The sequence below is a fragment of the Dendrobates tinctorius genome, unplaced genomic scaffold (genome assembly GCF_039654945.1).
Source record: "Dendrobates tinctorius isolate UK_male_01 unplaced genomic scaffold, ASM3965494v1 ptg000001l, whole genome shotgun sequence".
Taxonomy (NCBI): Eukaryota; Metazoa; Chordata; class Amphibia; order Anura; family Dendrobatidae; genus Dendrobates; species Dendrobates tinctorius.
The window spans coordinates 5519819-5542158 of NW_027361669.1; the positions used below are offsets into that span (position 1 = coordinate 5519819).

General features: G+C 44.0%; 2 protein-coding genes across 2 annotated transcripts in view; both read right to left on the bottom strand.

The window, feature by feature from the left end:
• Positions 1–5601: 5601 nt before the first annotated feature.
• SEPTIN8 (septin 8) overlaps positions 5602–22340 on the bottom strand; it is a 62703-nt gene continuing 45964 nt past the window's right edge. Inside the window, exons 5-10 of the mRNA XM_073557353.1 lie at positions 15472–15633; positions 14410–14506; positions 12552–12720; positions 12074–12206; positions 10520–10710; positions 5602–8798 (exon numbers count right to left, since the gene is read on the bottom strand). Of these exons, the coding sequence (XP_073413454.1) occupies positions 8795–8798; positions 10520–10710; positions 12074–12206; positions 12552–12720; positions 14410–14506; positions 15472–15633 (756 nt within the window). The 3' untranslated portion in view covers positions 5602–8794. The remainder of the gene's footprint in view (positions 8799–10519; positions 10711–12073; positions 12207–12551; positions 12721–14409; positions 14507–15471; positions 15634–22340) is intronic.
• On the bottom strand, positions 16261–20860 carry LOC141061179 (uncharacterized). Its single transcript, XM_073557237.1, has 2 exons — positions 16504–20860; positions 16261–16417 (listed from the first exon to the last, which is right to left on the bottom strand). The coding sequence occupies exon 1, from the start codon at positions 18238–18240 to the stop codon at positions 16849–16851; it is 1392 nt and encodes a 463-aa protein (XP_073413338.1). The 5' UTR covers positions 18241–20860; the 3' UTR covers positions 16261–16417; positions 16504–16848.

The window sequence follows — 22340 nt, forward strand, 5'->3', positions numbered from 1 at the left end:
TGGGGTCATGTATCGTGAGATTTTGGCCAACAACCTCCTTCCCTCAGTAAGAGCTTTGAAGATGGGTCGTAGCTGGGTCTTCCAGCATGACAATGACCCGAAACACAAAGCCATGGAAACTAAAGAGTGGCTCCGTAAGAAGCATTTCAAGGTCCCTGAGTGGCCTAGCCAGTCTCCAGACCTGAACCCAATAGGAAATATTTGGAGGGAGCGGAAACTTAATGTTACCCAGAAACAGCCCCGAAACCTGAAAGATCTGGAGAAGATCTGTATGGAGGAGTGGGCCAAAATCCCTGCTGCAGTGTGAGCAAACTTGGTCAAGAACTACAGGAAACGTCTGACCTCTGTAATTGCAAACAAAGGTCTCTGTACCAAATATAAAGTTTTGTCTTCTAAGGTAGCAAATACGTATTTCATACAATAAAATGCAAATTATGTAAAAATCATAGAATGTGACTTTTTTTTTAACTATCCTTACAGTTGAAGTACCTACGGTAATTACAGACCTCTCCATTCTTTGTAGGTGGGAAAACTTACAAAATAGTCAGTGTACCAAATACTTATTTTCCCCACTGTATACTACAGACCTCCCCCTGCTTAAGTTCTATAAATGTTATGATGAATTTCCCACTTTAAGGAGATCGCTACTACAAAGTTCTTTACAAAACTTACCATGCGCTCCAAACCTGGAAAAGCAGTTGGGAATAGCAACATCATCACCACCTAATGTCAGAGCCGCACCAAAGAGAAGCAGCTCCAGCCATTGCATTAAACAGAATGACTGCTCGAACTGAGTCCCACTATTCGGTGCACCACGGTGGGGCCAATCATTTAGATACTTTACCACCTTCTTGTTTTCCCTCCATCTTCCCACCTCTTCTTTAACAGCTCTGGCTTCAAAAGAGCCAAAGGTGGTCAATCTAATATTGATTCCGTGATGTTCTCAGCTCCCATACTCGCACAGGGAATAGAGAACATCAGAGTACAGATAAAAGCTAGACATGCAGTCTATAGTGATGGGCGAGTGTGCCCGGATAAGGTGTCATCTGAGCATGCTCGGGTGCTGAGTTTCTGCAGCGTGCTCGAATAACATGGCTGCATGTCTCGCGGCCATACGAGAGCCACAACACATGCAGGGATTGCCTTCTTGTTAGAGGAACTCGAATGTATTTTTCGAGCACATCGAAGACACTCGGTCAGCACAAGAGCGTGTGCGGATAACACCTTATCTGAACATATTTGCTCATCACTAGTAGCATAGACTTTTAAAACATGACAATTAGCAGCCACTAGAGGGCGCTTGCCGCGTGTATGTAGTATGTGGATGGCAGCTGCAAGCATCTGTGTTCTCACATGTCGGAATTGCTTTCAATGCGTGCATTCTAGCACATTGCACATATTGGCTCCTTCATTGTAGTCAGTGTGCATGCAGATCCACTATTCCTAGCGCTAACCATTGCCTTACAGATTTAACTACTTCACCCAATGAAAGGTGACCTGGGTCAATGGGGTAAAATTAATCAGCGGAGGGTTTCTACTAAGTGACAAATCAATGTATGGAGCCAAGCGTGCCCAAAAGAATCCTAGCTTATACCGGAAATGTGGTGTAAATGTCAACAAATGCAAACTGTATATGGAAGATGCGCCAGGTTCACTAAAGAGAATGAATTCGGCATATCCACATAAGCAGAGATGAGACAAGTCCGGTGGCGCTCACGGCCAACGCTTCACAGCAGGTCTCTCGGCATGTAAATAGGACGGACTTACCTGTCAATCACCTGCTGCTGGGAAGAGCCCGACGGAGGTGGCACGGGACTGTCTGGTCCCCGGCCAGATCGGATAACTAGATCTTCTCTGAAATGTCCAGGCATTTCAGAGAAAATCTATAAGCAGCCAGGCTTCTTATAGGCAATTCATGCTCCTGACCTTAGGGCAACATTAATCAGATAACAGGGTGTTTCTAGGCTGGTGTACAAGAAGCCAGTCTTAAGGTACTGTCACACTTAGCAATGCACCAGCGATCCCGACCAGCGATATGACGCGGTCAGGATCGCTGGTACATCGCTAAGTGGTCGCTAGTGAGCTGCCACACAGGCAGATCTCACCAGCGACATCACTGGGGACGGGGATCGCTACTTACCTGTCACACCAGGCGATCCTGCGTCCTCCCGCCCGCGTCCACGCGTCACTCGCCGGCGCCACAGGAAGCTGACGACGAGAAACGGTCCAGGACGTTGTCGCGCGATCAGCAATAACCAGCGGGGGAGCTGGTCGGAGGTATCAGGCATAGCGATATCGCTAGCAATATCGCTGTGACGTTATAGCGATATTGCTAGCGATATCGCTTAGTGTGACGGGGCCTTTAGTCAATAAGGGTCTACACATCTCCGTAAAGATGGCCGAAAACCACTCCTCGTAGACGGAAGGTGAAAGCAGCAGCTATAAAGCAAATAATCTAGCCACCTGTTTAGATTGTGGCCAGCGGAGGGCATCACGGCCACTATATGAGCAAAATGTTTCTTATACGTGGGAAAAAACCTCTTAATGGCGGTCTAGATAGATGGAAAACAAGCAGGTGGTAAAGGTGTATATAAATGATGGCCTCCGCCATGGTGCACCAAGCGCCTGTACTATGTCGGCACTGAATGACTTGTCCCTTGAAGGCATGGCTGCAGTGAGGAGGCCTGTGGCTACTTTACGTGGGGCGATCCAAAAGTAATGATAATCGGTTATTTCTATTGCACACAAATTAAAATAAAATGTTTTCTTCTCTGTTAGGTACCCACTAGTCCAGGAAAAAAAAAAAATCACTTAAATAGGCCACGATTCCCAGGAGCTACATTCATTTGAATATGAACTGCCAAGGAGTGAACATCAAAATGGAAAAAAACGAGCTCAGAGCTGTCATCAAATACCTCTGCTTGAAAAAATGTCTACCAAAGACATACACAGCGACTTGGTGGAAACATTGGGGGACTCTTCTCCATATTCCACAGTTGCACACCGGGCCAAGGAATTTAAGCTGGGAAGAACATCGACGGAAGATGAACATCGCGAAGGACGCCCATCCACGTCCCTCAATGAAGAAAACGTGAAAAAAGTTGAAGAAGTTGTGTTGGCAGATCGAAGAGTGACTATCAGGCATGTAGCTGAGGTCACAGGGATCTCATATGGCAGTATTCAAAGAATCCTTGCAAAAGACTTGCATATGAGAAAGGTCTCCGCGCGTTGGGTGCCAAAAATGTTAACCGACGAGCAAAAGAAGAAACAAGTTGACATTTCAATAGCAAATCTCGAAAAGTTCCAAGCAGACAAGGAGAATTTTTTGTCACGTTTTTTGACCATGGATGAGACCTGGATCCATCACTTTGATCCCGAAACTAAACAACAATCGATGACATGGAAACGAGCCGACGAACCGACGCCGAAGAAATTCAAAGTGTCAAGCTCAGCAGGGAAGGTTATGGCGTCCATTTTTGGGATGCTGAAGGAATTAATATGGGGGACTATTTGGAGAAGGGAGCCACTATTACGGGCTCCTACTACGCAGAACAAATAAGAAGATTGCGGGAGGCTATCAAGGAGAAAAGGCGCGGCAAACTGCGGGCTGGAGTGCTGTTTCACCAAGATAACGCACCGGCTCACAAAGCTGCAGTTGCCATGGCTACCATTCAAGAAGCGGGCTTTGAACTGATGGAACACCCCCCTATTCGCGAGATCTAGCCCCCAGTGACTTCTTTCTCTTTCCTCGGCTCAAGGAACACCTCCGGGGCAAGAAATTTGACGACAATAGCGACGTGATAACCGCTGTTTTTTGAGGGTCAAGATAAAGAATTTTTTTCGAAGGGAATTCTAAGTTTAGAAAAGAGATGGACTAAATGTATAGACTTGTTAGGAGACTATGTAGAAGAATAAAAACATTTTTTGACTATATTCATTGCGTTTATTATTGATTATCATTACTTTTGGATCGCCCCTCGTATGTAGCTTTTTTCACTTACAAACATCAACCCCTTCAATCTTATGATTCCTCAAACCATTCCTGAAAAATTCTGATAGTGAGGCAGTCACTGCCGTTAGGGGTACAGTTGTAGGTGGGTGTTATCTGAACTACCCATGGGTAGGCGATACATACCAAAGTAAAAACCACACACGTGCAAGAAAATGTGATTTGTTCCTGTTCTGATGCTCATGTGCCCAGTGCAGGAGTCAGCATGGGAACTCTGACCCATCCGCAGTTACACCGCTAGCTATGATGGACTGATCGTTCTTACAACCATCACTGCCAGCATTACCCGTTTCATGCTGTGGAATCACACCGGATGGCTCAGTTTTTTCTGAGTCCGGAGCCTTCGACATTGTCATCTGCCCATCTATAGCGTTTCCTTGGACCACTTTTTGTAGGTTCTAGCCTTCGCATGCAGGGATCACCCAAAGAGATCTCAGCCTAGTCAGCTAAGCTTCACATTTAGGCCCCTTTCTTTGTTAGGGTTCTAGCCCACTTTTCCAGCTTTCAACACATTAACCTTCAAGAAAGGACTTGTTCACTTGCTGCTTAAAATATTCCACACCTTGGAAAGTGCCATTGTAACCAGATAATCAACCATATAATATTTAGGCTGCATTTAGCGGGGCAGAAGTGGGTACAGATGTTCCTAGGAACGCTCGTTCCCGACTGTCAGTCAGTCTAAGTATGCCAGAAAACACCCGTCCAATGAGCAAAACGCTTGTTCGTTGAGTGCTATTATTTTGAAGCCGGATTAAAAATAGTCATTGGTAGCACATCAGTCAAAGTAAAACAGACAGGACCTGGTGAAAACATGATATATGTGCAGGGAATCATGGTCATTGAATGACTGCCAAATAGCGTGCAGTATCAGAGTTAGGACTGTCCCAATTATGGTCACCGTGAAGAGGTGGGATGACTTGCATTTTTTTTTTTACCTAAAAACACGTTAACTTAGTACCTTTTATTATTTTCATTCACTATGCCTTATTTATTTACTGCAGGGTATGAAATCATTTTGTTTCTGTCTTTGTTTTTTTCTATTCAGAGGCCAGTGTGAACTTACGCTTAAACGCTGCATGCACACCACTTTATATCCCAGTTCATACCTTTGTTTTTTTTTCCTGTTTGCATATTGTGCATATAAAAGGTGTGGCCTGCCTTTCCTTTGAGCTGGGCATTATACTGATGTAGTCTCATGTATGTGTGTCCACTAGCTATGCGCAGCCCATCTGAGTCCTTATCCACATGCATGTCACTTGACAAACGTTAAGGTTTTTAATATCAGTTAGGATTGTCCCAATTATGGTCACCGTGAAGAGGCAGGATGGCTTTTTTTTTTTTATAGAAAAAACATGTTAACCAAGTACGGTATATTATTTTCATGCACTATATTTATTCATTTACTGCGGGGTAGTTAATCATTGTTTCAGTCTTTTTTTAATTAATGTGCATGTAGCTGAGGTATACGCAAGTAAACCCAGCATTAATGTGAATACTATGGAGTTATTCTGTCCAGTCATTCAGAGTCATGGCCGTCTATTCACAAACACTACCTGAATGAATTATGGCATAAATAAAACACAAACACAATGCAAAATAAAAGTGACATTTAATAAAAAGAAACAAAAATAAAAGTACAAAGAGAAGTGAATCTCCAAAAATAAAATACAAATTCACAATGGCAATAATAACAAAGCAAACCTTAATGTATTGTCTTACAAGTGATGTTTGGCCACTGTAAAGTGAGTAAAACAATGTTATATAACACAATATACACCTCAATAAACACATAAGTAAGGAAAAAAAAGCTGTCAATGAATCCAGCACCATAAATTGCAAGATAAACAAACTGGGATGGGAAGTACCGTAAGCTATGGGAACAATACGCAGGAAATTATTGACCCGGTAAAGGGGAATCATAAAAAAAAACACCGAAAAGTAAAATTATATCATTGTGTGTTTTTTGTTGCTGCTTTGAGAATAGTGTATGTAATTCAGACCCATCTGCAGTTTAAATTGTTCACCATAGGCTCAATCTTGGCCTAGTAGAACTATAAGGTGCTGATAATGAGCGTCTTTCGGCACGCTCGAATAATATGTTCACGTTCTCGCGGCTGCATGTCTCACGGCTGTTAGACAGCTGCTGTTAGACAGCTGCAACCCCTTGTCTAACAGGCAATTCTTGCAGCTGTCGAACAAACGTGGGGGCTTGATCATTAGAGCACGCCGAAGACACTCCGCTGGCACATGAGCATGCTCATATATGCCTTATCTGAGAACACTCGCTCAGCACTACCAGCCACGTGAAGGAGTTACAGCCTCTTCAGCAGAAAAATGTTACGAAAAATATAATGGACTATTGAGAAAATATCTTAATATTGAAAGTAATAATAATTAAAAATAAAATCAGTGCAAAGGTGCCTGTAGCCTTAATATCAGTGGGCTCTGCCTGCTTATGTGTTTGGACACAAATACTAAATTTGCAATTTAGGGATATAATGCACCCATGCTGAAGGTTCTTGATAATTCTCTATTGTTTCCTGGTGGAAGGAAAATATGCTGGGGTGGGCAACTTACAGTCAGTCACTACTTAAAATCTATACCTGCCTTTACGTAAATGCCCTCAGTAGATGGTAACAGATAGAAGAGAACCTCCGCTGCCTTGTAAATATATACAAAAGGTAACAGCATAATAGTAGCAGAAAAGAGCAGTCGTGCATCACGTAGAGAACTAGAAGCTTTACAAAAATGTATTTACCCCAACATTGAAGTCACTGGATGCAAAATGTATAAAATACATTACTTAAAAAAAGTTTTGCACCCCCCCCCCCCCCCTCTAAATTATAGCAAATGTCACATAACTACTGTCAAGCAACTTTCTCCATGGAAATGTGTATATTATAAACTAGTAAATGTCAGCCAAAATATATCAAATCTAAAAAGTTACACAGGATTAATTTATTCACTAAGAGCTTAAATATTTTATACAATTAATGTATAGAAGCATAGATAAAAAACAAAAAAAAACAAAACAAACATCTCGATAGATCTGTACACGGCGATATCAATAAAACTGCAGCTGATGCGCTTTTCCCGATTGTCGTCTACTTTATAGAGAAGTGTTTGGGGAGAAACATGGGCAATCAATGTGTGACTACTGGGGGTCTGAGCACCAATAAACCTACTGATCAGCAAAATCACTTAAAGGGAATCTGTCCGCAGGTTTTGGCCATGTGATCTGAAGACAGCAGGAGGTAGGGGTTAAAACACAGTTTTCATGGATGCCTCACTTATCAAGCTCGGTAGTTTTGTTTGCCTACAATGATTGTTCCATATGTGCCTCCTGGTCTGGCAACGCCCCCTCCTGTGATGAGCAGCTCACTGTCTATAGACATTGTACCCAGTGTGGGCAGGGTTAGCTTTCTCAGTTCTGCTTTATTGCCAACTCTAAAAACTCTTATTGTGCGAGAATGGCTGCACTCAGTAAACTAAGTGATGCATCGTTAGATTCAGGGTCTCTTTGTCTACATCATTCTGCTCCCAAATGAGGTATCCAAAATCTGCTGACAGATTCCCTTTAGGGATGAGTTGCAGGTAGATAAAATGAGAAGGCTATGACATTCCCTTTTTTATTGATAAACCCAAGGTCCTAAGGGTCTTATGCCAATTAATCAACTTTTGACTCCCTATTACAAAAGAAATCAAATCGATATTTTTTCCCAGGATAACACTTTCAAAATACACGTTTTGGTCGTAGCAGCAAAAATATCCTGCATCAAAAAATGCACAAAAATTTAAAGAGAATAGTGGGTGAATGCAGCTTGTCACAAGCCATCAGAAATTGGCAATGATGAGTTAAGCATGGAGTTTGTTGTAAAGGATATAGACACTTCAGGGGAGCTATTTTTTTCACTTAAATGTATGAATCCAGAATCACAGTATATAGATTGCCAAATGAGTTCACGGTAAATCAGTCAGTAAGTTCTGAGAAAGGGTTACATAACAAAACCTTCTCGTTCTTCTACTGGTTTACAACCACATCCATGTTTAACATTGATGTGTTCATAAATCAGCAAAAAAAAGTTCAATGTGTTACACACCCTGCCATCAGAAGAGCGCCCTGACAGATTCATTGTTCACTCATTAGGTAATTAGTGGGATACATAGAGACTTAGGAAAAACAAACAATGCTCCCAAAAAGGGTTTCCATATCGTTTTCTGATGTTGGCTTCGTATATATTTGTGTGCGATACATTACCCTTTTTAGAGAGTCATTGCCTTGCACTCATTTTTAGTTACACTATCCTATTAATATTTCTATTATGGATAACGGGAGTAAAACACTTTCTATTACTTACCGGGCAAGTAAGGGCTCTCAGAATTCAAGGTTTACACTCAAATATTGCTTTCTTAGGAATGGTCACGATAACAATGAAAAGGAAAATTTCTACCCTCTGTGATTATCTACCAGCCAGAAACGAGTACAGTCCAACATCCCGGATGTCTCCGGCGCCTCGTATGATGCACATGGTAGACCTGCTGGGGAGACCTTTAAATACACTTTCGGTGTTGCATAGATATTAGAAAGCTTCAAGCTTCTAGAATTAATCAGACTGACACTATTCCTGCACAGAGTAAAATGACGGGGTGCGATGTAAACGGCAGTATCCAGGGAGTCTGTCTGCTTTGGTCCACGCATACAATGTTAGGATGGAAGGGAAGAATTCATGCAATGTAATGACATGAAACCTGCAAGTCCAATCTTGACATGTAAGTCTGTGCGTCTTAACTGAAAAGAAGAACATAAAAGCAAAATAAATATAGGAGGAAACAGTCGATGTCAAAACTGAACAGAAAACAAAAGGAAGTGGACAACTCATAAAAGCAAATGTTAATGTAATATTGGTCCTGATGGCACTGATGGACTTCCGCCTTCTTGCCTGCACATTATTAGGGATTTCCTAGTTTTAAATTAAGTAAAAAAAAAAAAAAAGAAAAAGGAAAATAATTAAAAGAACCTGCCCTGACATAGATCTCTGCTGACCACTCTTGCCGGCGATTCAGCGGCTCCCTGCTGCCTAACTGCGGGGATCCAACGGTCAATCAGCATGTCGGCTGTGATGTCCGGTCGACAGAGCAGAGCGGAACAGGTAGAGGTGCTCTGCTGACAAGAGGTAGATAACTACCAGATTGTAAGGGCTTAGCCCCATAGGGAAAAAAAACTAATTCCTGAACACCCCCCCCCCTTTAAGCCAGAGGAGCTGGTTTTCCCTTTGTCTCTCCATTCGTTGACCTGAACATTCCAAAAGCTGCTAAAGCTGGGAGTACAGCCCAACATTCCTGAGAACAGAAGGGTATAGATCCCGACTGCCCGTGATGACCATGTGGTTAATGATTATACCACAATATGCCCAGAAAAGACCTCTATGAGGTCGGAGGCTCACAGAGGTTCAGTGAGGCTGCATGCACTTATGTAGCAGCCCCATCCCAGTCTCTTACAACATGAACCTGTGATACAACTGTGTGAATGAAGCCCAAGTCGTAGAAATGCTTTGGCTTCAAACATTCCTGTAGACCAGTGTTCCTCAACTCAAGTCCTCAAGAGCCACCAACAGGTCATGTTTTCAGGATTTCCTTACTATTGCACAGGTGATGGAATTAAAGATTGAGCAGGTGATGCAATTCTCACCTGTGCAATACTAAGGAAATCCTGAAAACATGACCTGTTGGTGGCTCTTGGGGACTGGAGTTGGGGGAACACTGCTGTAGATGATTCCGTAGGAACACACCTCTGTATGAGACCACCTCAAGCTGATGTTTATTAGCAGCTTTCAAGAACATAAAAAAACACTTAAAAATTGTCAATTTTATTAGATATATTTAAAAATGGAAATAAATGGAAAGTAAACCCATAAAATAACCAGTTGAGTTCCTCCTGGATTAAGAAGAAGTCAACTTCTCTATCCACCCTTCTTTCTTCTTGTGTTTATTTAGTATGCAGGGCAGACCTGATGTATGGAATGACTGATTTTTATCTCCAAACCCAATGATTCTCAGGGACACACGGAGACTGCCGTCGTGGAGCTGGGGCGCCGTTTCTTGCTAGATTTAGGGTGCCAACCTCTGCTGCAAGGTAGCTAGGGTACCTGTAGGGCGGTTATCAGTGATCATCTATAGCTTGTTGTTGTTTTGTGTGTTTACTTTGGATTTATTTCCATTTTTAAATATCTATATAAATGTTTAAGGTTTCTTGATGTTCTTGATATTTGATGAGCTTCCATTACATATAAAATATACTTTTGTTAGCAGCTTTCCTCTCATTGAGGAGGGTCTCTTAGTAATGTCCAGTGGCCGCCTTTAACCCTTTCATGAAAAGCGCTTCCCTACACACAATGTAGATAGCAGAAGGCTGAGTGATCTGCGCCCACAAAGAATTGGCAGTCTAGGTCTGAGGAACAGAACATGCTCAGTAGCCAGAAGGGAAGGCAGAGGGTCATTACAAGCACTTACTTTTTCCGGTCCTTGTCCTTCTTTAGAGGCTGCTGAGACGTTGCTTGGAACGACTGTGACTGCAGCGACTCCACGGCCATTTTCCGTCTGTTGAATGAATTCATCTCTTCTTCTAAATCCTTCCTTTTATCTTCCAGCTTTTTGTTCTCATCATGGTGAATCTTCTTTAGATGTGCAAACTTCTCTTGTAGCTGGAAGAGTTGTGTTTATTTCCATTAGATTACACATTTTTTTTCATTGATTTATCAAGTATTGACCAATCAATGGGAAAACATGAAGCTAAAATCACAGCTATTCATGGTCGGGCCGCGTAGACCGGCAATGGCACCGCTTTCCATTTTTTGTCACGTAACCCTTCTTTAAAGGTAATCTGTCATCAGGTCCTGCTATCTAATCAGAGCAATATGATGCAGGGGTAGAGACTCTGATTTCAGCGATGAGAACTTACTAGGCTTCTTAGTGTAGATTTTATAACAACCAACATTTTATTAGCAGTTTACGGTCACTGGAAGACTAGTAAACCTTCGACCATGTAGTCCTACATATTAACAAGCAATGTAAGCCCCATCAATGATTGACAGATTCCTGCCTATGCACAGCATATGCCAAAAGCTGTCAATTAGTGGTGTCGTTATACACAGCTCAGCATAAGGGCTCAGTTAGACGGATTTATAACATGGATGACTATAGCATCACAATGGTCGGACTGGCGGTTCTTCTGACCCGAACTAGTGATGGGCGAGTAGCATCGTTGCTCGGGTGTCCTCCGAGTATTTTGGCGTGCTCGGAGATTTAGTTTTCTTCATCTTACCTGCATGATTTGCGACTTGTAGACAGGCTGAATACATGTGGGGATTCCCTAACAAACAGGCATTCCTCACATGTATTCAGGCCGTACAACAGCCACAAATCATGCAGATTAGACTACAAAAACTAAATCTACGAGCACGCCAAAATACTCGGAGGACACCCGAGCATGGAAAACCCGAGCAACGAGTGTTATACTCACTCATCACTAACCCGAAAAAGGTAGCATATATTTTTATGTAGCTGTCACGCCCAGGTCAGGAGAGCCGCCGGCCAGTCCGAGCATTGCGATATGATCCTCATGCATTTTATACGTCTGTCTGACTGCGCCCTTAAGAGAACTAGTAGATCTACAGTAGATAAAAGGGATTTTATCAAAACTGCAGCAAGTAGCAGCGTGACATAGCTGGCATCAGGGTTTCTGTCTACACATTATGCTGCTCGCACACGGCGTAGCAAAAACCTGCTGACAGATTCCATTTAACCTCCATTTTTTAATGCTTAGAAATATTGGCACTAGATTGACAGAAAATAAAAATTCAAGACTGTCCACTACTCGGACAACCACTTCTAAATCCCTGTACAAAATATCCACGTGTCACATAGAAATGGGTCTTTAGAGACTTCCCCCAGTCAGGGACAATAAGTCCCCTTTCTCTGCATTTCCAAATTCGTTCCTAATCTGTCCACTAATGCCTTCATACATATTGTACCTGAAAGGATGGAAGTAGTAAGAGGGTTACCAACCTCACGCTCCTTCTCCTTTAGTTCGGACTCCGTTTCCTTGACTCTGTTCACAAACATCTGCCGCATTTCTTCCTCTTTCCGATGCAGGTCATCAAGAAATTCTTTCCTTTTGGCTTCGTACGTCTCTTGAAGACTAACCACAGCAGACAGAACAGTATTTCATGTGACTGCGGTGTGTAAAGCCTCATTACCGTCAGATACACTGCTATACTACATGAGACCGGCGCGGTGAGAGTTTACATGGCGGCACCCCTGCAGTTACATAAAAGCCAACTAAAGAGGAGCCGCCACTGGGACAAAAGTGTACAGCTTCTGCTCTCGCTTCACGTCTCCGGCTTCCCCGAGTATTGAGGGGTTTGTTTTTTTAATCCGCCATATGGTTACACAGATCTAGACTTTTCTTTAGTGCCAGGATTCTCTGGCGGGTTCTTTTGTCTGATCTGTATAATTACCCGGTTTTCCTCCCCCCCATACCAACCTGAATGGCTGACTGTCAGGGTCCGTGTCTTTAAATCCCATCTCTTCTAGCTTGCAGCGTCTGTACAGCTCATAGTGGCGAGTGTGCGTCTGCTCTCTCAGGTCCTCCATGTTCACCCGGATCAGCATTTCTCGCAGTTTTACAAAGTCACAGTGGCTCTCGTTTTCAACTATAGATCAATGGGAAGAGAGATTTTTACCATTTCTTTCAATAACCTTCACCAAACCGAGACGCAAAGGTGCTGTGAAATATATCGGAGAAGCTCCAGCTTGTCTTATAGTAGAAGGATTTCTTAAAGGCGACCTGTCGCTTGCTCAAAAAACTTGAATTAAATCTGTGGCCGCCAAATCAGATGCTGAGCTGTGACTGGCAGAGGTGAAAGCACACGCCCCAGAGAAGATTGTTAAGAAACGCCCAGTTAGACTGCAAAGCAGAGATTTCACATACTGCTCTCCAGAAAAAACAAATGGGAATCTCTCTGTATGGAAAACCGCAGCTCAAACTGGAGAGGAGAGGCTGAATTAGAGGAACTCAAGGATTTTTACAAGGTCTGTAACAATTTTTTCAGCAAATTACAGGTCCTCTTAATTATTTTAATTGACATAATACTACATGGGTATAATACATGAACACCTACATGATACAAGTATATTAAACCATTTGTATATTTATTCCGTACTTCAGACAATGCTGTTTGTCCAATATTTCTACAATCATATTCATGGAAAGCAAAAAAAAAGATAGTGACCATGGACATCAGAGAATGTCTTTTTTCTCAGAGACGTCTTAGGATCTTTGAACGTTTGCTTTTAACCCAAATGTTACTTTAAAGTGAATCCGTCAGCAGGGTTTTGCTATGGAATTTGGGAGCAACATGATGTAGGGGCAGAGATCCTAATGCTAGTGATTGTGATACTTACTGGGCTCCATGGTGCAGTTTGTTAGAATCCCTGTTGTAGATGTAGCAGTGCTCGGAATGCTGAGCTATGCATAACCGCACCCACATTCCTGATTGTCGGCTTCCTGTGTACACAATACGTTGTTAGCAAGCTGCCAATCAGTGGTGGAGGCAGGGTTACACAGTTTAGCTGGACTTAGTGGCACAGAGACATCTAGTCCTGCAGTGATAATCTCCTGCTAATAAAACACTCATAGTTAGTTTACTGTAAGTGATATCTGTAATTTGTATGTAACCCCTTCTCATGTACAGCACCATGGAACCAATGGTGCTTTATAAATAATAATTGTATTGAAACTACCATTACAAGTGATACATCCCTAGATTCAGGGCTACCTGCTTTGCGCTGCTCTCAGATTAAATAGAAAAACCCGCTGACAGATTTCCTTTAATGATGCATGGCTGTCCCACAGATTAATTCAAGAGAAAATCCACCAAAGAGTAGATCTATTCGGGATAGATAGTAAGCCTCCGAGCGCAGGGTCCTCTCCCCCTCGGTACCCGTCTGCAGTTAATTATGTACATAATACACATGTAAACCATTTTCACATAAACAGCACCATGGTATTAAATGGTGCTTTAAAAATAAATTACGTCAGTAACCATCTATATATCATACATTCACAACTCGGCCAGCCAACATGGAATATACCGTTACCTCCAGAAATATCAGGACTGTGACAAGTTTTGCCACTTAAACACATTTACATATCGTTAACGAACTTTAGAAATACATAAACGGATCTTCAGAAAAAGTATGGAATGTAATAAAGGGAATGTTAGACAAGGAATGTACATATGCAGACAATGGCTGGCGGTTCTGGGGGCGCGGGGGACCTGACAGGTTCCCTTTAAGACCATATTAGACAGAAACTAATAAAAACACGACTGGTTACATACCTTGTACAACGCCCCATGGGTACTGTCTGGCCCTAACCAGCTTATTCCCAACTTTCACCTCCTCTGTGCTCCCCACTACTGCAAAGGGAAGGTGAGCCTAAGAACACAAAGGAAAATTAGACCTCCATGAGTGAGCAGTAAGTTAGTAGTGCTAGAGTTAAAGGGAATCTTTATGGAGGTCATAGGAGGCTGAACAACATGATAAATTGATATCTGCGTTCCAATGTCTTATTCCAGAGAAATCCATGGTTTTCTTATATGTAAATTAGCTATTCAGGGCTATGGGCCGGACACTGACCTGCAGGAGAATCTGCCAGGCCTGGTTTTAAATGAAACGGAAAATTATCAGTGTGAGACTTGCAGATCAGGAGAGCAGACTGTCAGTTATTACATGTCTCACACTGACAATGCTCCTTCCATTTCAAATAAGCTCTGGAGGCAGATTCTCAGGGAGATCTATGTCCGGCCCAGAGATCTTCACAGATCATTTGCATATTAATAAACATGGATTTCTCTGGAATAAGACATCGGATAACAAATATCAAGATATGCCTTTATTAAAATTCCTATGACCTACATGCCCAAATATATAAGGCATAGGAGGTTTGATCCTACTGACAGATTCCCTTTGAATATTAGAAATAATAACACTTCTGCCCAAAAGAAATTACAGCAGCACAATAAATGGTATGATAAGCTATCAGTATATTGGTAATTACTACACAGAGTGCTTACCTATGCTCACACTTCACAATATGCAGGGGTTTAGATCTCACAATCACATCATCATCTAGTACTTTACATTACAACTGAGGAGAACATGCTTGATTTTTAAAAGGGGATGCTACGTGGAGATGGGCCAATAACAATTACATCGCTGCCCAAATCAGGAATTACTGACAATCTGCAAATATTACACCAGAAATGTCATTTATTTTTTTTTTACAGATTTATAAAATGAAAACGTCACTTTATGTTCATGTCATCCAGGTATTCTGGCATCTGCCATTATGACAAGCACATGGTTAATCGTGCAGAAGCGGTTTTCCACGATACACTTACATTCATCACAGAGTTAATCTCGGCCACAGCATCATCATCGGTTGGGAACTGGTAGATCTGGACCCCGTTGCTGACTAGCTCGCTCATGATTTTGATCTTGAACTTGTGGAGCTCACTCTTGGAAATGGTGTCAGCTTTAGCGATTATCGGAATGATATTAACCTGGAGAAGAGACAGAAGATCGGCATCGGTGGTTTTACTGAAGTGATCTGGAAGCTACGAAACAAAGTTCAGACTGTTTGCCACCTTTACTGTTGATGTGCCACACTGAAAGGTTTCAGATATTGGGAGGATCGGACCATGAGAGTGTGGGGATTTTTACTATCAGCTATAGAGGGTGCCATGTACACAGGATTGATAACTGCTGGACTGGAGGGTCAAACCTATCAGTATTATCTCAGGCTTTTCTGGTCCCTCAGACAGACCATGATGCTATTAGCTACAAGCGATTGAGGGTTTGAGCCGTCAGGCCCTAAAGAGCTAACATTTATCTCAAATCCTAAGACTAGATTCACACTTCTGTGGTCTGAGTACGGACTTCAAAAAGTTAATTTATTTCCTTTCTTCAATACAAAAAGTGAAACTCATTATATAGAGTCATTACTCTGTTTGTAATCTATTTCAAGTGTTTATTTCTGTTAATGTTGATGACTATGGCTTACAGCCAATGAAAACCCAAAAGTCATTATCTCAGTAAATTAGAATACTTTATAACACCAGCTTGAAAAAATGATTTTAAAATCCGAAATGTTGGCCTACTGAAATGTATGTTCAGTAAATGCACTCACTACTTGGTCCGAGTTCCTTTTGCATGAATTACTGCATCAATGTGGCGTGGCATGGAGGCGATCAGTCTGTGTCACTGCTGAGGTGTTATGGAAGCCCAGGTTGCTTTGATATCAGGTCTGGTGTCTCAACTTCCTCTTGACAATACCGCATAGATTCTCTATGGGGTTAATGTCAGGCAAGTTTATTGGCCAATCAAGCACAGTGATACTGTTGATTGTAAACCAGATAAGCCGGATTACTTACCGGTAATGCTCTTTTAATGAGTCCACGACAGCACCCACTGGAGGTATCGGATCCGCCCCATTTGGAACAGGAAACCCTACAGGAAAGATAAAAGGGGGCGGTCCGCCTTTCCTCCTCAGTTTTGTATTTCAGAGTACCAGGAGGACCGCCAAGGATTAGGCAATGTCTTTGTATATCTAACTTTACTTATTCATCTTTAGCAGATACACTTTATTATCGATACCTTTAGCAGGGAGGGAAGTGAGCGGGTGCTGTCGTGGACTCATTAAAAGAGCATTACCGGTAAGTAATCCGGCTTTTTACCCTTCGCCACGACAGCACCCACTGGAGAGATTCCAGAGACCATCACCTGGGTGGGACCACCGTGCTAAGGATAGTCCTGCCAAAGCTTAGGTCAGCAGTTGATGAAAGGTCAAGTCTATAGTGATTATAGAAGGTAGAAGGGGATGACCAAATTGCCGCCTTACATATGGTTTCAATTGGAACGTCTCCCCTCTCGGCCCAGGAGGTCGCCATTGCTCTAGTGGAATGCGCTCTGATGCTTTCTGGAGGATTTTCATTTTTTGCGGAATAGGCTAACCGAATGGCTTCCCTGATCCATCGGGAAATGGTGCTCTTCGTGACTCTGTACCCTTTTTTATGGCCCTGAAAAGAAACGAACAGAGCCCTACACTGCCTCCAGCTCCTAGACCTCTCAATATACTTTAGGACAGTTCTTCTGACATCTAAAGTGTGGAATTTCTGCTCCTCTGGAGTGGAGGGATCCTCAAAGAAGGTTGGGAGGAGTATCTCTTGAGCTCTATGGTATTTTGTTGATACCTTAGGCAGGTACGAGGGGTCTGGCTTTAATAATAACCTATCTTGGTATACCTGAAAAAAGGGTGGATCTATGGACAGGGCCTGGATATCACCTACTCTTCTAGCAGATGTCAGTGCTACCAAGAGGGCCGTCTTGAACGATAAGTATTTGAGGGATATCGTGTCTATCGGTTCAAAGGGTTCCCCCGTCAGGGCGTCTAAGACCAGATTTAAGTCCCATGTGGGGATTGTAGGTATGTGGACTGGTGTTATTCGTTCGCAGGCTGCAATAAATAGTGATATCCACTTATTTCCTGCTATATTATGGCCGTACAGTGCCCCTAATGCAGACACCTGTACTTTCAGTGTGTTTACTGCCAGACCCAAGTCCTTTCCTCTGTGTAGAAATTCTAAAATAGGAACTATCTGGACTTCTGCTGTATGGGGTGCTATATGAAACTGTAGGAACTTCTTCCATATTCTAGTATAAATCTGGGTCGTGGACGGCTTCCTGCTCTGCAGGAGCGTAGCAATCAGTGTTTCAGAAAACCCTCTTGATCTTAGTAGCTGCCTTTCAAATTCCATGCCGTCAAGTGTAAGCTGTCCACTTGGGGGTGGAAGAAAGGGCCTTGGGAGAGTAGGTTGGGAATCGAAGGGAGGACCCAAGGATCTGTCACTGACATAATTCGTAGCCATGAGAACCACGGTCTCTTGGGCCAGAATGGTGCTATCAAGATTACTCTCGCCTTGTCCTCTCTGATCTTCCGAATCGCCTGTGGCAGGAGAATCAATGGAGGGAAGGCGTATGCCAGTTTGAACTTCCATGAGGCTTGGAGGGCATCCAGTATGTCTGGGTGATCTGACGGAGACAGGGAAGCAAATGTTTTTATCTGTCTGTTCTCCCTCGTGGCAAAGAGATCCACCTGAGGTTGTCCCCATAAGGCTACTATGTCCTTGAAGATCCGGCGGCTGAGGCCCCACTACCCTTGCCGAAGCGTGTGTCGGCTTAAAAAGTCAGCCTCTTGGTTGTTCGCTCCTCTGATATGAAGTGCCGAGAGGGACAACAAATAGCTTTCGGCTAAGTTTAAGATTCTTGCCGCAGAAGACATCAGAGTCTCTGATCGTGTACCTCCCTGTCTGTTTATGTAGGCCACTGTAGTGGTGTTGTCCGACAAGATCCTGACATGTTTCTGTTGGAGCTGTGGAAGAAAATGGTGTAGAGCATAGTATACCGCTGTCAGCTCTTTTAAATTAGACGAGTATTCCCCTTCCTCTCTATTCCACCTTCCTTGACGAAAGCTATTCCCTATATGGGCTCCCCAGCCATGGGGGCTAGCATCGGTGGTTAGGATACAAGATGGTACTATGACCCATGGGACTCCGGAGGATAGATGGTCATCCTCTAGCCACCACTCTAGAGAAGCCAAGACCTCCTGAGTTAAGGTTATCTTGCTCTCGAGGTGACCACCATGTCGCCTGTCCTCTTGGAGGATCTGGTGTTGAAGTGTGCGGACATGATAATGGGCCCACCGGACTGCTGGGGCACAGGAATTTAGCGACCCCAATAGCGACATCGCTTCTCTTAGAGACATGCGTGGTCTATGGCTGCCTCTACTTTTCCTTTTGTGAGTGCAATCTTTACCTGAGGAAGTAGACATCTCTGGGTTGTGGATTCTAACTGGAAACCTAAAAACATCTGGAGGGATTGTGGAACGAGTCTGGACTTCTGTATATTGATGATCCAGCCTAGATCCTGCAAAGATGAGATTGCGTCAGCCACACGTTTGGTACATTGGGTGACAGAGTTCCCGATTATTAGGAAGTCGTCTAGGTAAGGTACAATTAGAGTGTCTTTTTGGCGAAGATAGGCCATCACCTCTGCCATCACCTTGGTGAAGATTCTTGGCGCTGTAGAGAGACCGAAAGGCATGGCTGTATACAGAAAATGATGGAACCTGCCTTCGAACACCACTGCGACCCTTAGGTATTTCTGGTATCTATCATGGATAGGAATATGATAGTAAGCATCTTTTAAGTCAATTCCCGCCATTACACAGTTTGGAAAGAGAAGCTTTATGGTGGATCTGATTGATTCCATCTTAAACTTATAATTTTTTATAAACGTATTAAGCTTCCTTAAATTAATAATTGTTCTAAACGTGCCATCTGGTTTAGAAATTAAAAATAAAGGAGAGTAGAAACCTCTACTTTCCTGTCCCTCTGGGACCTCCACTAAAACCCCCTTGGATAATAGGCTCCGAATTTCTTCTTCGAGGGCCTTTTGTTGAACTATGGAGTTAAGGCGGGTTATGAAAAAGAAATCATAAGGGGTTTGAAGGAATTCTATCTTCATTCCCTCTTTAATTATACCTAAGATCCATGGGCTCGAAGTTATTTGTTCCCATTTTGAATAAAAAAAATTTAATCTACCCCCTACTGGTGGGTCTGATTTTTTAATTTTTATTTTCCCTCCGGAATGCTGAACCCTTGAACATGCTACCCTTTTGCTTTTCTTCCTTCGTGGGCCATCTATTTGACCTATCCGTTTGTCTCCTTCTTCCAAACGGTCGTCTTTTAAAGGTTTTCCTATAGAAAGGAATAGAAGAGTCAGGGAACGCCTTCTTCCTCTCCTTTGCTTTGGCGAGTATGTCGTCTAGGGCTTTCCCGAAGAGAAACTCACCCTCGCACGGGGTTGCACAAATCTTAGATTTTGATTGCGCGTCCCCCTTCCAGCTCTTCATCCACAATGCCCGCCTGGCGTTGTTCACAAGAGCTGCCAATCTTGCTGCCAACCGCAGAGTATCCGCCGAAGCATCGGCCATAAAGGCTGCTGCCCCTCTGATCAATGGAATAGCGGCCCGTAGCTTTTCTCTTGACGCCTTCTGCTCGATCTGTTGATCCAATTGATCCAACCATACAAGCATAGATCTGGCGGTGCACGTGCTGGCTACTGCTGGTTTAAATATACCCGTGGTAGATTCCCAAGACCTTTTCAATGATGACTCTGCCTTACGGTCTAGCGGGTCTGCCAATAAGCCTGCGTCCTCTACCGGAATGGTAGATTGTTTAGAGGTAGAGGCTACAACGGCATCAACCTTTGGCACCTTGGTCCATTTTAATAGCTCGTCATCGCTAAATGGATATTTTCTTTTAGAGGCTGATGGGAGAAAACTTCTCTGATCATGTTTTTCCCACTCTCTTTTTATTAGGGCCTTAACTGCCGGTATCACTGGGAACGCTCTCCTTTTCTTCTCTGCCAACCCCGCAAACATTATGTCTTGTGCGGTTTGGGCACCCCTTGGTTCCTCACACCCCATAATGCTCCTCACAGATTTGACTAGGTTATCCACACTATCCAGGGGAAAACATGACCGTCCCTCCAAGTCTAATGACGATGACGAGGATGTGAGTGAGGAGTCGGAGATTAACCCCTGTTCTTCCTCTGACTCTGAGCCAAGGGTCATCTGTTTCTTGCTCCTAGCTTCTGAGGGAGTACTGGCGCAGTTGATAGCCTGTATTTCCTCCCTGATTATGGCCCGGATGTCTTTTGACGACATTGCGGACCCCTGCCTAGTCTCTCTGGTGCACTGCTTGCAGAGCTTTTTGGGGTAGGAGTCAGGGAGAGGTTCAGAACATAATGCGCATTCCTTATGCTTAGATTTTTCTTTTTTCTTTGTCTAGAAAGGGAGACCGAGAGGAGGGGGGGGGGGGGGGGGGGGGCATAGGAGGTCAGCTTAATAGGCAGAGTATATACTTTGCACACTCACCCAGTGAAGCCTTATTACCGGATCGGATGGCTGAGATCCCGTCCTAGGTCTTGACTCTCCCGTCTCGCTCCTGCGACCGGTGTCCGTCCTAGCGTTGCGGTCCCTGGTGGAGCTGCCCCCCGCAGTCTCCTGCTGGAGCGTGCGCTTCCGTTGGAGACGACATGGCTCACCACCGCTCAGCTGCGGCGCTGTTTAAATAGATTGCGCTTTTTTTTTTTTTTCCTTCTTCTTCTTCTGTCCGCCCCCCCGGAAGTCGCTCCTCCTCCCCGGGATCACCGCGCATGCGCCGTCGCGCTCTCAGCCATCCTGCCCCGGAAGTTCAACCATTACTTCCGGGGGTCAGGAGCCTCTGCGCCGGCCGGCTACCGTGCCCCCGCTGGTACATGCGGCCCGCGCTTCTTATGTCACCGCCACCGCTGCTCCCTTCTTCGCGCCACTGGCGCACTTACCGCTAGCAGCGGCGGATTCCTGGTGCCACCCGGCATGCTCCTGGGTGAGACCGGGCGGCCCACCCCGGACCCGGTCATCAACCTCCATACACCAGACGAGGGGGGAGCCGTCTAACGGAGTCTCCCCCGACGCTGCCTCCGGACCGCAGCCCCTGCCGTTCACATGGAGACTGCACAGGCGGCGTGCATGGCCCAGGTATGTTTCCTGAAGGATCGTGGCTCCGTTTGGAACAGGAAACCAAAACTGAGGAGGAAAGGCGGACCGCCCCCTTTTATCTTTCCTGTAGGGTTTCCTGTTCCAAATGGGGCGGATCCGATACCTCCAGTGGGTGCTGTCGTGGCGAAGGGTAAAATTGGTACTTTTGGCAGTGTGGACAGGTGCCAAGTCCTGCTGGAGAATGAAATTTCCATCTCCAAAAAGCTTGTCGGCAGATGGAAGCATGAAGTGCTCTCAAATTTCCTGGTAGACGGCTGCGCCGACTTTGATCTTGATAAAACACAGTGGACCTTCACCAGCAGATGACATTGCTCCCAAAACCATCACTAGACCCCAAGCAGCTTGGATTGTCTGTCTCTCCACTCTTCCTCCAGACTCTGAGACCTTGACACCTGCCTCTATCTCCAGAACGTGTGCAGCCATTTCCATGACTCTGATAGAAGTGAACGCAGAGTAATGTGGACAGCAACCTTTCCATTCATTTCTTCCTGGGGGCAGCAGCCATCTCACAAAGTGAGGGGTGGAAACATTAATGCTAGAGTGGGTGGTCCTAGAAGTGGGACTTCATTTAGAGTATATCCATAAAGGTCTAGGGTGGAAACACCT

Coding starts and splice junctions, on each gene's coding strand:
- LOC141061179 (XM_073557237.1), bottom strand. CDS start 18,240: ATGGGGACAACCTCAGGTGGATCTCTTTGCCACGAGGGAGAACAGACA.